Source organism: Caenorhabditis briggsae (genome assembly GCF_000004555.2).
Source record: "Caenorhabditis briggsae complete genome, chrV, whole genome shotgun sequence".
NCBI lineage: Eukaryota > Metazoa > Nematoda > Chromadorea > Rhabditida > Rhabditidae > Caenorhabditis > Caenorhabditis briggsae.
The window spans coordinates 11,409,456-11,420,457 of NC_013488.2; the positions used below are offsets into that span (position 1 = coordinate 11,409,456).

Here is an 11,002-nt window from a genome sequence, read left to right on the forward strand (position 1 = left end):
GTTACTTTGGGGTCTGTCGTCGCTCTCTCTTTTCCAAACACAATACATTGTGATTCGAGAACATGCGCATTGCGATGTGACCGACCGGTTCGATGTTTCTTACCCACGGAGGCGCTGACGCTTCGTTTCTCTCGGGTTCTTTCTCGCGCTCCGCTCTTTTTTTTGCCATTGCGCACAAATCGATTCTTCATTTTTATTTACTGTTCTTTCCACTCTCCCGCCTAGGCTTTCATTTATGATTAGTGGTATAGAGAGGCACTGTCACTTTCATTTAGGTCGATCGATCGAATTCGATCACTTCATGATACTGGATGTGTCTTCCTCATCAAGTAGATTACTGTACCTTGTTTTCATTTTTCCTCTTCTCGGAGCAAAGACCGGGAACCAGCTTCTTTCTCAATCACTCGTGACATCAATATACAACCTCTCTAGCTGAACCAGTTCCCTCTTCTTTTGACGTCAGATCTTGTTTCCATGATGACTCATGGAGACCATCATTCTGTTAAATCAGTAAATCATCAAGCAAAAATGTTAACCTTTTGTCTGACTTTCGAGAATGTTTGCTTCATTCTTTTTGGTCTTCCTACCAGAACATTTGAGTTTTTAGTCTCATCAGAAAGTTTGATTTAGTTGGTTTTAAGCTTCATCGATATGATTTCCTTTGAATCTTCAATATTTGATTTTTTATGTAGAGCATTTAAAAGAAAGTAGAGACATCTGTTTCCACAGTAACCATCTTGAGGCATTCTTTAAAGTACATATCTTCTAACAGAATTTGTTCTTTGTTCTACTGAAATCAGCCAATTGTTTTTAACTTTCAAAGTTCCTTCTTTCTAATTAGAGAAAAGTCGATTTCAACATCAGTTAGCAAACTTTCAAGTTCAAGTACATGTGTCCACTACTTTCCTTTCTATCCAATCTGTTTCTATCTGTATCTTTCGCTCTCTTACAAATCCATTCTATTTCTCTGTTTTCATGGTATCTAAATCTGTTTCATGTTTTATTCCATTTCGATCAAGATAAACTGGGCGAATTCCGCGCAAAATACTGTGTCCTTTTTCATCTCAACCCGCCAACCCGTTTCGGGTTATGTACGCATTTTATCAGATTTTGCATATATGATTTTTCTCCCTTTTTTTGAAGTTAGATTATAGTGAAGAAAGATCAAAGTTAACCGTTGTCACCTGCCTTGTAATCCTCCTGTTCATTTAGACTTACTACAAGGAAAAGTACCGTAATCAATCTTATAGAAGGCCACCCAAACTATCAACTTTATGCCACTTCCTGTAAATTATATCAAAAAGTAGTCTACTTTCAGAATTTGTATCATAACATCAAAAATATTTTGTCAGTTGACAACTTTTCAATACCTTTTACAGGACCTCTCTATATGATCACAAAGCTGACGGTTTGGGTGGCACTCTGTTAGATTGTTCACGGCATTTAAAAATAGTTAAGTATACAGTTAAGATGTTTCCCACTTCTGTACTACACCCATGAAATTTTGAAACAGACATGAACAAGATTCTGGTCTTATTTCTTTGTGTATAAACTCTGATTACATAACCCAACACATCATCTTTGAGATCAATAATCTCCATTCCTGTAAAACATATCAAAAATTTGTCAACTGGTAAAATATTGGCACTATTATGATAAATATTTTATCAATTGACAAACTTTAGATATATTTCACACGTATCAAGATAATTGCGCTCATAGTTGACGGTGCAGGTGTGCTTTGTTAGAGAAAATACGGTAATATGGATTCTGGTTTAATTTCTTCTTGTGTGAACACTTTATGGTTCTTCAATTAGTTATATTTCAAGAGCCTTACTCAATTAACCGTTTCAAAATTCCTGTACTTCCGCTTTTTCTTAATTCTAAAATCCTCACTCTTTCAGTGTAATTACTTTCAAAACGGTTACCTATGCAAATCAAATGAAACTTCGATTAATTATATTTATATCCGGACTGTTTTGTGTTTCGAACCAGCAATTGGTGTCAAAAGCCGAAGGATGCTTCTTGCGATGTGTTGCACAATGTGTCGCCTTTGTTGAAAAGGTAACCTATTCATATATACTTTTTTAATGTTCGAAAAGTTTTTTTTGAGTTGAAACACTTTTTTTCAATGACGAATTGTTTACGAATTCAGGCTGTTTTTTCGGAAGTGATCATTTACCTTTCAACAAAGGTTACAGTAGTATTGTTTTGGCTCCTTACTGTTGACATTGGTCATAGTTTAGACTTTTATGAACAAAAACAGTAATACGTCAGAATTCTATACAAACTTTGCTCAAAAAAAAATTGATTTTCCTTTCAGAATGCCAGTGCTCAGCAATCTCTGGAAACTTGTAAGCCACAATGTCAGAAGTTCAATAATGATAACTTATGTGTAAGTTTCAAAAACGAGAGTTTTCGTATTTTCATTCAGAGACTAATTCCAGATAGACAACACTTGTTGGAGCACTTGTAACGGGGAATTAGTACCGGAAAAAACGCTTCCAGCTCCATCGAATTTGACTCTGAAAGGTGTCCGTGGCCTACAATGGAATGATGTACCAGGTGCTGTCATGTACTACGTCGGGTATAGAACTATGAGCAGCAAAAAGTTTACCAATGACGATTTTGTGGTGAGACACACTACGATTTTAGTTTGGCAGAAGAATTGTACATTTAATTTCTCTATCAGATTACGGAGAAGCAGAGCGTCGATCTGAGCACTTTGACAAACATCGATCCATGCTCCGAGCTCGAAGTTACAGTTGCTGCGTTTTCAGAAGATGGCATTGGGAACGAGAGTAAAGAATTGAAGATCTCCAGCCCAAAACCAACAGCTAATCCAAAACTTGACTTGCTGGAAATGGAATACTTTGTGAGTCAGAGGGAATTGGTGAAAACCAAATTTCAGTAGATTAAAAAAAATAAACAGAGAACGGACTTGAAAAATATAAAATCTGAAAATAGTTTTTTTTCAGAACACCACACTTGTCAGCGATTTTTACACAGCCAACGCTACAGTTCATGTAGAATTCCGCTATAAAACTGATCGTAAGTGAACTGACTGGAACCCAATTTTCGAATATAAATGAATTCAGCCTGGTTCCTTGGACAAGACGACCTGGATGTGATGCCTTTGTTCCACCTGATATCTTGTGTTGACCCTGATTTAAGTCAAGGAATCCCAGTTCCAGATTTTGTAGGCCGACGACAATTTTTCATCTTAAAATAAGTTATTTTTAAAGATGGTCCATGTGGAAAACAGTACTATTTCAACATCAATTGGGTCCGATATGATGGAGAGAAAGTGTCGTTATGTTTATTATCTTCAGGTATCAATAAGATCTATAAGATATTTTTCGATACATCAAAAGTTCAGAGTGTGACCAGTAAAAAGTGCAACACAATGACAGAAATGCCATCTCCGCCATCTTCTGCATTACAAACAATTCAAGTTGGTAAGTAATTCTTAGCGTGTCGGCTCACATTTATGAAATCTCAATTTAATCATTTTCTCGTTTCTGCATTTTGCTTGTTTTGGTTTTTACGATATAACCGTACCGGTATTCTGCCGTTACCCCCTGCCATTAATTTTTTCTGAACCGTCCAGTCATTTTGAGTCTTTTCTTGAAGTTGATTCTGAAATTGAAAATACCGTAAAACCTCTAATAGAACGACACCCGGATCGTCGACTTTGAGCCTATATATCTCATTTTCTGCAAAAGATATCAAAAAGTGGCTAACTAGTAAAATGTTGCTGATATCCTGATAAACATTTTACTAGTTAACCACTTTTTGATACCTTTCAAAAGAAGTGAGATATATAGGNTCAAAGTGGNCGTTCCGGGTGTCGTTCTATTAGAGGTTTTACGGTAGCCAATAGTGAAAAAGAGCAAAACAATAACAATTCTACCATCATTGTTCTAATGATAACTCTGCTTATTTTTTCAGACTGCGACATTGTGAAAAACGCTCCATGCTTCAAAGTTCCCAGCTACCCGTCGCCGATTTGTGGAATGGTGGACAATGTTGCGTTTTCTGTTGTTGTAAGTTTTTAATTTGTATTTTTGGTCAATGTTTTCTTTATTTTAAAGGCTAGAGATCGTGAAAATCTGAACGACCCAGCTTCGAATTTAACTGTAAATGTTACATTCAAACCAGTCACTAGAACTAATGAACTACCAACTCTTTATTATATCGGAATCTATGGAGCAGCTATGGAATTCAATACCAAAGAGGAAGAAGCTTTTTTGGGTGTTAACATAACGAACGTTCTTGGAACAGAGACTAGTTGCAAGAGCTTTGATAGATCAGGATCTTGTCTGGTTAGACCGAAATCTAGTTCACAGAAAAAATATGAATTTTAGGCTGAAAATGTGAACCGATCAATTGTATTGCAAGGAATCCATCCTAAAACATTGTATGGTATCACTATTTGTGCAGTGAAAGATCTTCGAAATCTAACTCTTCCTGATTTGACAATAGATTCGAAGTCAGTAAGACCAAGAGCAGCAAAGATAATGCTAGTTGAACATTGTAAGTTTTTTGTAGTTTCACTTTTTTGTGTTTTTATCTGCACCACTTCCAGCTCACTATTCTTTCTCACTTGTTCCTTATCAATTACTAATTCAACCGGATGGGTTTTCACACACTAACACAAATAAGGACAGTGTAATCTCACGATCACAAAGACATCTTGATTATGATTTTAATAACACCACAGAATTTGTTGAAAGGAACGAAACTGGGAGTGAATCATTTGGAACAAATGGAACGAATGGAACAGATATTGAAGAATATCAATTGGACAATTCTACAATTCTTTTCACTAATTTTACTACTGAACTAACACCTGATGATTTTGAAAACTTCACAACAACCACACCAGCTACGACTACATCTACTCGTCTCCCACGTTGGTATAATTTGCACGATTTTCATAATATTTTGGGCTCCCAATCTAAATGAAGGACCCCAAGTAAAATTAAATTTCCAGCTTCACCCAATCAAACAGGAATGATTATCGGAATCGTGCTGGGATCTCTCGCTATTATTGGATTGGCTATCCCTGGAATTTGGTATTATTTCCGATGGAAGTCTGACAAGAAGCTCAAGTTCAAAATGGGACAAATGGGAAAGAGCAACTATCATGGAAACCCGTACACGGATTTCCCAATTTTCGCTGCCAATAAGTATGTCTTCAAATTGGAAAAACATTTAAAATAATGACTTTTTTCAGAAACGACATTTGGGAAATCGAGCGCAGAAACTTGATAATTCACAATGATAAAAAACTAGGCTCCGGAGCGTTTGGAGCTGTTTATCTCGGTGGGTTGCAGTGCAAAATGTCTTTATAAAACGATTAAGTTTTCAGGAAAACTAATTGGAAGTCATTAGCTCACAAAGATGCCAACTCTCCACTCGGTATTAATTTAATGAGAGCTGAGAACTGTCAAGTGGCTGTGAAAATGCTACCCGAGTATGCAGACGAAATGTCAAAACATGAATTTTTGAGAGAAATTGCATTGATGAAAACACTAGGATACCATGAAAGGTAATAGACACAAATTGTTGTTACTTCATGAATTTTTGTAATTTAAGGCTAGTGAATATGTTGGCATGTGTAACAGAATCCGAGCCTCTGTGTCTCGTTGTCGAGTATTGTGACAACGGAGATTTACTTCAATTCCTTCGTGAGAGATGTAAATACATGATGAAATTGGATGATCTTGGAATCAACTACCACGATCCTCCCGAAAATGACAATTATGACACGAATATGATTGTGACATTGAAACAATTACTCCAGTTCGCAGTTCAAATCAGTTACGGATTGGTTAGTTTCTTAGTGGTCGTAAACATATGTTACGGTCAATTGACTCTTTTCAGGAATATTTGTCACAAAAAGGTTTCGTTCATCGTGACGTCGCCGCCAGAAATGTATTGGTTCATGAGGGAACTGCGTGTAAAATTGGAGATTTTGGATTGTGTCGCTACATTTATGCAGATCAGTCACAATATAAGAGCAAGGTGAGGGCAAAATATGAATCACACTTTTGTAAGAGAATGAATGGCTCTATCGGCAAAAAAACAGTTTTTTGAAGCAGTGAACTGATCCACTTGCAAAGAATGTCCTTTATGGAAAGAATGGTCCATAGTCCAAAATTTTCTTTAACCCCTAAAATGATCGGTATGCATATGTATTACAAATTTTTTTGGCAATACATTATCATTTTCAAGTTTTCTGGCTAACAAAATAGGTTTTAAATTAATTTCTTTTTGGATAAACTTTAGTAGTTACGAACTTTTTTAAAACAACAAAAAACCTGTTGAATTACTGCTGCTCGGAGAACTGACGGGCCGCCGGCGGGTCATCGACGGACTATCGGAAAACGGACAATTGCCTTTTGATAATCTAAATTTTTGGTTGAAAGCCAGCTAGAAAACAAACTTTTATATCTCTACAAATTTATATAATGAAAATAGAAGAGAATTTCCCGTATGTATATCGTAAAACCTGCTAGATGAAGCACCGCCCCTTTGCCCCAAGCTTGGGCTGATTTTTCTTGGCTCCTATGCAAGATATCGAAACGTGGTCAACTTACAAAGCATTTCTTACAATGTGATAAACAATTTATCAGTTGGGAACTTGTTATATTCCTTTCAGAAACCTAGAAAAATTGGCTGAAATTTGAAATTTGAACTTTTTCGTGATAATAATATTTCAGGGAGGTAAACTTCCATTGAAATGGATGTCTCCGGAAGCAATTCGGCATTACGAATTCTCAATAAAAAGTGATGTTTGGTCATTTGGAATCCTTCTTTTTGAAGTTATCACTTTGGGTGGCTCACCATATCCAGGAATGCCTCCAGAAGACGTTCTTCCTCATTTGGAAAGTGGTGGAAGAATAGAGAAACCGGATAATTGTCCGGAGAATTTGTAAGTTTAGAATCCCATCCCTTCTGAATTTCTGATTGTTTATTTCAGCTACGATGTGATGATACAATGCTGGAGTGCAGATCCAGAAGAGAGAATCGAGTTTTCCGACATCCGAATGCAGTTAGCAACACAATTAGAAGATATTACAGAGGATTACAGTTATCTAAAATTAGATGCTGCCAAAGACTATTACAATGTACAATATGGTGATGAAAAAGTGGTGAGTTAAAATTCTTATCAATGATTTAAACTTTTGGATATTTTCAGAAACCAGAAGTCGTGATCATTCCAGACGAAATAATCAAACCATCCAAAATCATAATGGACGAATTGTCAGTGAAAAACCTAGAAATCGAGCATTAAGAATGTCGTTTTGCTTAATTTGATACTCAGAGATTTTGTGTTGTTTTACTTTAAACCTACATACTTTAACTTTACGTGTGCCGGTCGCTACTTGAGGGTTTTCAATTGTTGTATCTTGTAAGAATCTATGTGAATATCGTGTTCTGTTCACTTTAATAAACTCGTTAGTTTCTGCTGAAAAAATTCTGTTTGAACTTTATTAAAGTGAGCGGCAAGCGAAAAAAGATCGAGGCCTAAATATTGAGGAAAAATAACATATAAAGGATCTATTTGTGTTTGAAGGCGTAACAAGTGATATCATTCTTTTGGAGTTGGCAGAACATTTCACTTCGAGCAACATAACTGAAATCGTCAATCGAACAGAAAACGGAGAAATATCCTCCCAGTTCACTTTCCGCATTCTTTTGGATTAGTCGTTTGGATAAAGCCACGGTCCTTGTGATGTACTGGAAATAAATGGTGTTATTTGAACTCTTGAACACATTTACCTTGTTCATAAGATCCTTCAATTTCTCGCTACTGCATTTTGGATCTTTTGGCTCATCCTCATTGTCTGCATCTCTTCGTGGAACGTATTCAGCTGTGAATATCTTTGACGCCAAAGCGATTACCTGAAGATTCGGAATATATTTATCCCCGGTACAAGCTATTCTTACATTCTTTTTCGACCTAAATTTACACGGCGCTCCACACTTTCCGCAGCAATCGTTAATTGGAGGCGGAAGAATGGACACGGGTTGTTGGCGGACGGAAATCGGAGGAGCGGTTACATAAGCGGATGGCAGTTGGACAACTTGTGGTTGCATTGGCATCGGACGAGGCATGAAGTACTGTTGACAGGCTGCTGGAAGTTGGACAGGTACAAATGGAACAGGGCGGTACGGAAGTGGACGAGTCATGAAAGCTTCTGGAGAGTATCCTGCTGGGAATTCCCGAATGTATGTGATCGATTGTGTTGGAATAGAAGCATTCAGAAGTGCCAAATCCAGTTTGTTATCCACTTTGTCTTCAGACGTCACTGCTGATGCTGGTTTCAGTTTTTCGAGTTCTTTCTCGAATTCATCATAATTCTGGGATTTTATATTTATTCAGGATTGTATCATTGTAACGGATTATTACCATTTTACCCGTAGAAACTGGTGTTTCCTTATCAAGAGAAGGCGAGATTACAGGTGGAGTCACTTTTTGGGGCATTGGTTGTGGAGCAATTTGATAAGTATTAGCGGGGTAATAGTACTGTAGAACTTGTTGCTGGGATGGATGTTGAACTGGCGTGTATGATGGCTAGAAGATTATTCAATATCCGGAAATGGGAATTGCAAACTGAATTACCTGATATCTTGGGATCTGTTGTGGTTGCTGTTGATAATATGAAGCTGATCCACACAAGTATCCGCCACAATTGGCATCTGACGGATTCACAGAAAAGTACAAAAGCAAAAGTATCGGAGCTAACATTTCGATTCTAATCGAAACTTCTTTTGGCAAATGACTTTTCCCTTTGTTGCGTCACTCTTTTATAGAAGATTAAGGAACCGAAACTGGTAGTATTTTGTGCCACCCGGGATCGGCCCTCATTATTGCTAATCTCAAAATGGCTAGGCGGTTTTCGTTGCGCTTCGTTGTTTCAAACAAGCAGAGAAACCCATTTTAATAGCTTTCTCTTTCAACGGCTTCTCATAAGCTCGGCCTTTTGAAGTCACTTTCGAACTACACATGAAAGTGGGATTTGCAAACAAGTGAAAACAGATTTCAATTCATTCATTAAAGAACAATAACATGATGTCTGGGCGTACGGTGCATTGCACTATTCAAGAACGGGATAAATCGGTGGAGATGACGCAATAAAGTATAAATTAAAACCAAATTTAGAGAAGCTTCAATCCTCCTGTCACTGAATCGACTTGTTCAACCGTTCCAAAGATTCCAAGAACCGTTCGAGAGCCAGGTGGAATTTGAGTATAACCAGCATCTTGAACTAGATAGTAGAAACATCCTGCGTCTTTTGCTGCTTTGCACAAATCCATCAATTGCTCTGTACTTTGTCCTTTCAGAACTATCTTAACTTGACCATGTTTGGACCAAGCAGCCACTGCATTCTGTCCTGCTTCCGAATTCATAGCTTGACGGTATACAGCGAGAGTAGCATGACCAACTTGAGCTGCAAGCTTTCCCGTACCCATCTTCAAGCTCATATTGGCAACGAGTACCATTTTGTGCGTACGACCATCTGTAAAAAAATCATTTGACAAGGTACAACAGGAGAAATTCTTACAAGTTGACTGAACAGCTCCCATTTCCTCTACTTCGTTTTCACTACTGCTAGAATCGTCGTCGAAATCGCTCTCGTTCGATCGCTCCACAATCCAAGCAACTGCCTGTAAAATATTAAAAGTGAAATAGATATTTCATCATTGAGTGTAAAAGACGCGGTGTCGATAAGAAGACTAGCCCCTGATTCGCAACTCGAAAAAAACATAATTCACCTGTTCGACTCCTGTATTGTTAGTTCTTTTCAACGAAAGTTCAGCAGTGTATTCGTCGAAACCCAAATCAAGAAGATGCGCCAAATATTCGTTGTTCACTTCGTTTGGTTCTTGTGGGTCCGTTGGATGGCCGATGTTCGATGTCTGTTCGTCGTTTTGAGAAATTCCTGGTCTAGAAGTATCGGAAGGAGTGGGAACTGGATCCGATAGGGCTTGACTGGAAAGCGATAAAGCAGAAGATGGAATCGGAACTTCTGGAATGTCACTGGAGAACGGGTCGTTTATTGGCAAGTTCGAAAACGACCGATCCGGAAGAGACGGTGCGTTATCAACAGTAACAGAGGATGGAGTTGGTGATCCTCGTTCAGCTCTAATTGATGCGTTATCTGGCTCAGGTGGATTATCGATTCCCAAATCTTGATGAAGGCCAGGGGCGATTGGAAGTTGCTCGTTTGGATCAATGTCGGGAATATTCTCAGACATTAGTTTTCGACTCGCGAGCTTTACGGCTAGCCTCTTGCTGCTGTTTTCTAAAAACTATCAATTCAAGAAGCTACTCAAACTGAATAGACTTACTTAATACGGTTGTACTCTGTGAGATCTTCGGTGTCTCTTGGACCGCGAATGTTCTCCCAGTTATCGGTGTCGAGCGCTGCTACTTCCTGTAATCCTCAATGTTGGTAAGGAACATCATTGCATGAACTGTTACCTTATAGACTGAGTCTACAGTTACTCCTTCTCGCAATCGCACACCGCTTTTTGTCAAATCTGATCGCTGAAAAAAAGAGGAATACAAATGCGAATGGAACATGGTTAACGGAGAGGAGAGCAAGAGTTAATGGGATGAGTAGAGGAGGGTGTTCACACAAAAACGCACCAAAAGCTCAAGATTATCGTCTTCTTGCTTGATTTTTCGAAAATCGAATTTGACTTGTTGAAAAAAGTGGAGTCCGTACGCGCTTCCCAAGACGAGGGCGAAAAAAGGAAGTCCAACGCGAACAAACTTCAGGCGGCTCATAAAAGGTTAATCGAACCGCAAGACTGAAATTTCCGATTTTGAGACTATCATCAAACATTGTGAAAATTTTTGTGAATGTTTTTAGAGGCTATTCATTTGAGGAGAACTGATAAATTAGTTTTTAACTGGCTCAAATGCAAAAAGGCGAGAAAAATCAAAAGAGATTTGTACTCTGCTAAACAGAGCGCAAGCGGG

The 11,002-nt window shown here is 38.0% G+C and overlaps 3 protein-coding genes across 3 annotated transcripts; 1 reads left to right on the forward strand and 2 right to left on the reverse strand.

Moving 5' to 3' along the window:
- Window positions 1–474: 474 nt before the first annotated feature.
- CBG09377 lies at window positions 475–7,303 on the forward strand (the record flags this gene model as incomplete). Its single annotated transcript, XM_045237715.1, has 22 exons — window positions 475–606; window positions 881–997; window positions 1,905–1,976; window positions 2,324–2,395; window positions 2,448–2,633; window positions 2,693–2,875; window positions 2,979–3,051; window positions 3,099–3,199; window positions 3,246–3,332; window positions 3,380–3,458; window positions 3,952–4,046; window positions 4,095–4,325; window positions 4,368–4,536; window positions 4,589–4,915; window positions 4,997–5,192; window positions 5,240–5,332; window positions 5,375–5,554; window positions 5,602–5,836; window positions 5,890–6,030; window positions 6,729–6,940; window positions 6,989–7,160; window positions 7,208–7,303. The coding sequence occupies 22 exons, from the start codon at window positions 475–477 to the stop codon at window positions 7,301–7,303; spliced, it is 3,249 nt and encodes a 1,082-aa protein (XP_045094063.1).
- Window positions 7,304–7,569: 266 nt separating this feature from the next.
- Window positions 7,570–8,761, reverse strand: Cbr-grl-1 (the record flags this gene model as incomplete). The annotated part of the gene is made up of 5 exons (XM_002636866.1): window positions 7,570–7,749; window positions 7,792–7,914; window positions 7,960–8,373; window positions 8,423–8,587; window positions 8,636–8,761. 5 exons carry the CDS (start codon window positions 8,759–8,761, stop codon window positions 7,570–7,572), a joined length of 1,008 nt encoding a protein of 335 aa, XP_002636912.1.
- A 410-nt stretch (window positions 8,762–9,171) lies between these two features.
- Window positions 9,172–10,807, reverse strand: CBG09375 (the record flags this gene model as incomplete). Its single annotated transcript, XM_002636865.2, has 6 exons — window positions 9,172–9,533; window positions 9,579–9,681; window positions 9,790–10,312; window positions 10,366–10,451; window positions 10,499–10,564; window positions 10,667–10,807. The coding sequence occupies 6 exons, from the start codon at window positions 10,805–10,807 to the stop codon at window positions 9,172–9,174; spliced, it is 1,281 nt and encodes a 426-aa protein (XP_002636911.2).
- Window positions 10,808–11,002: the final 195 nt, after the last annotated feature.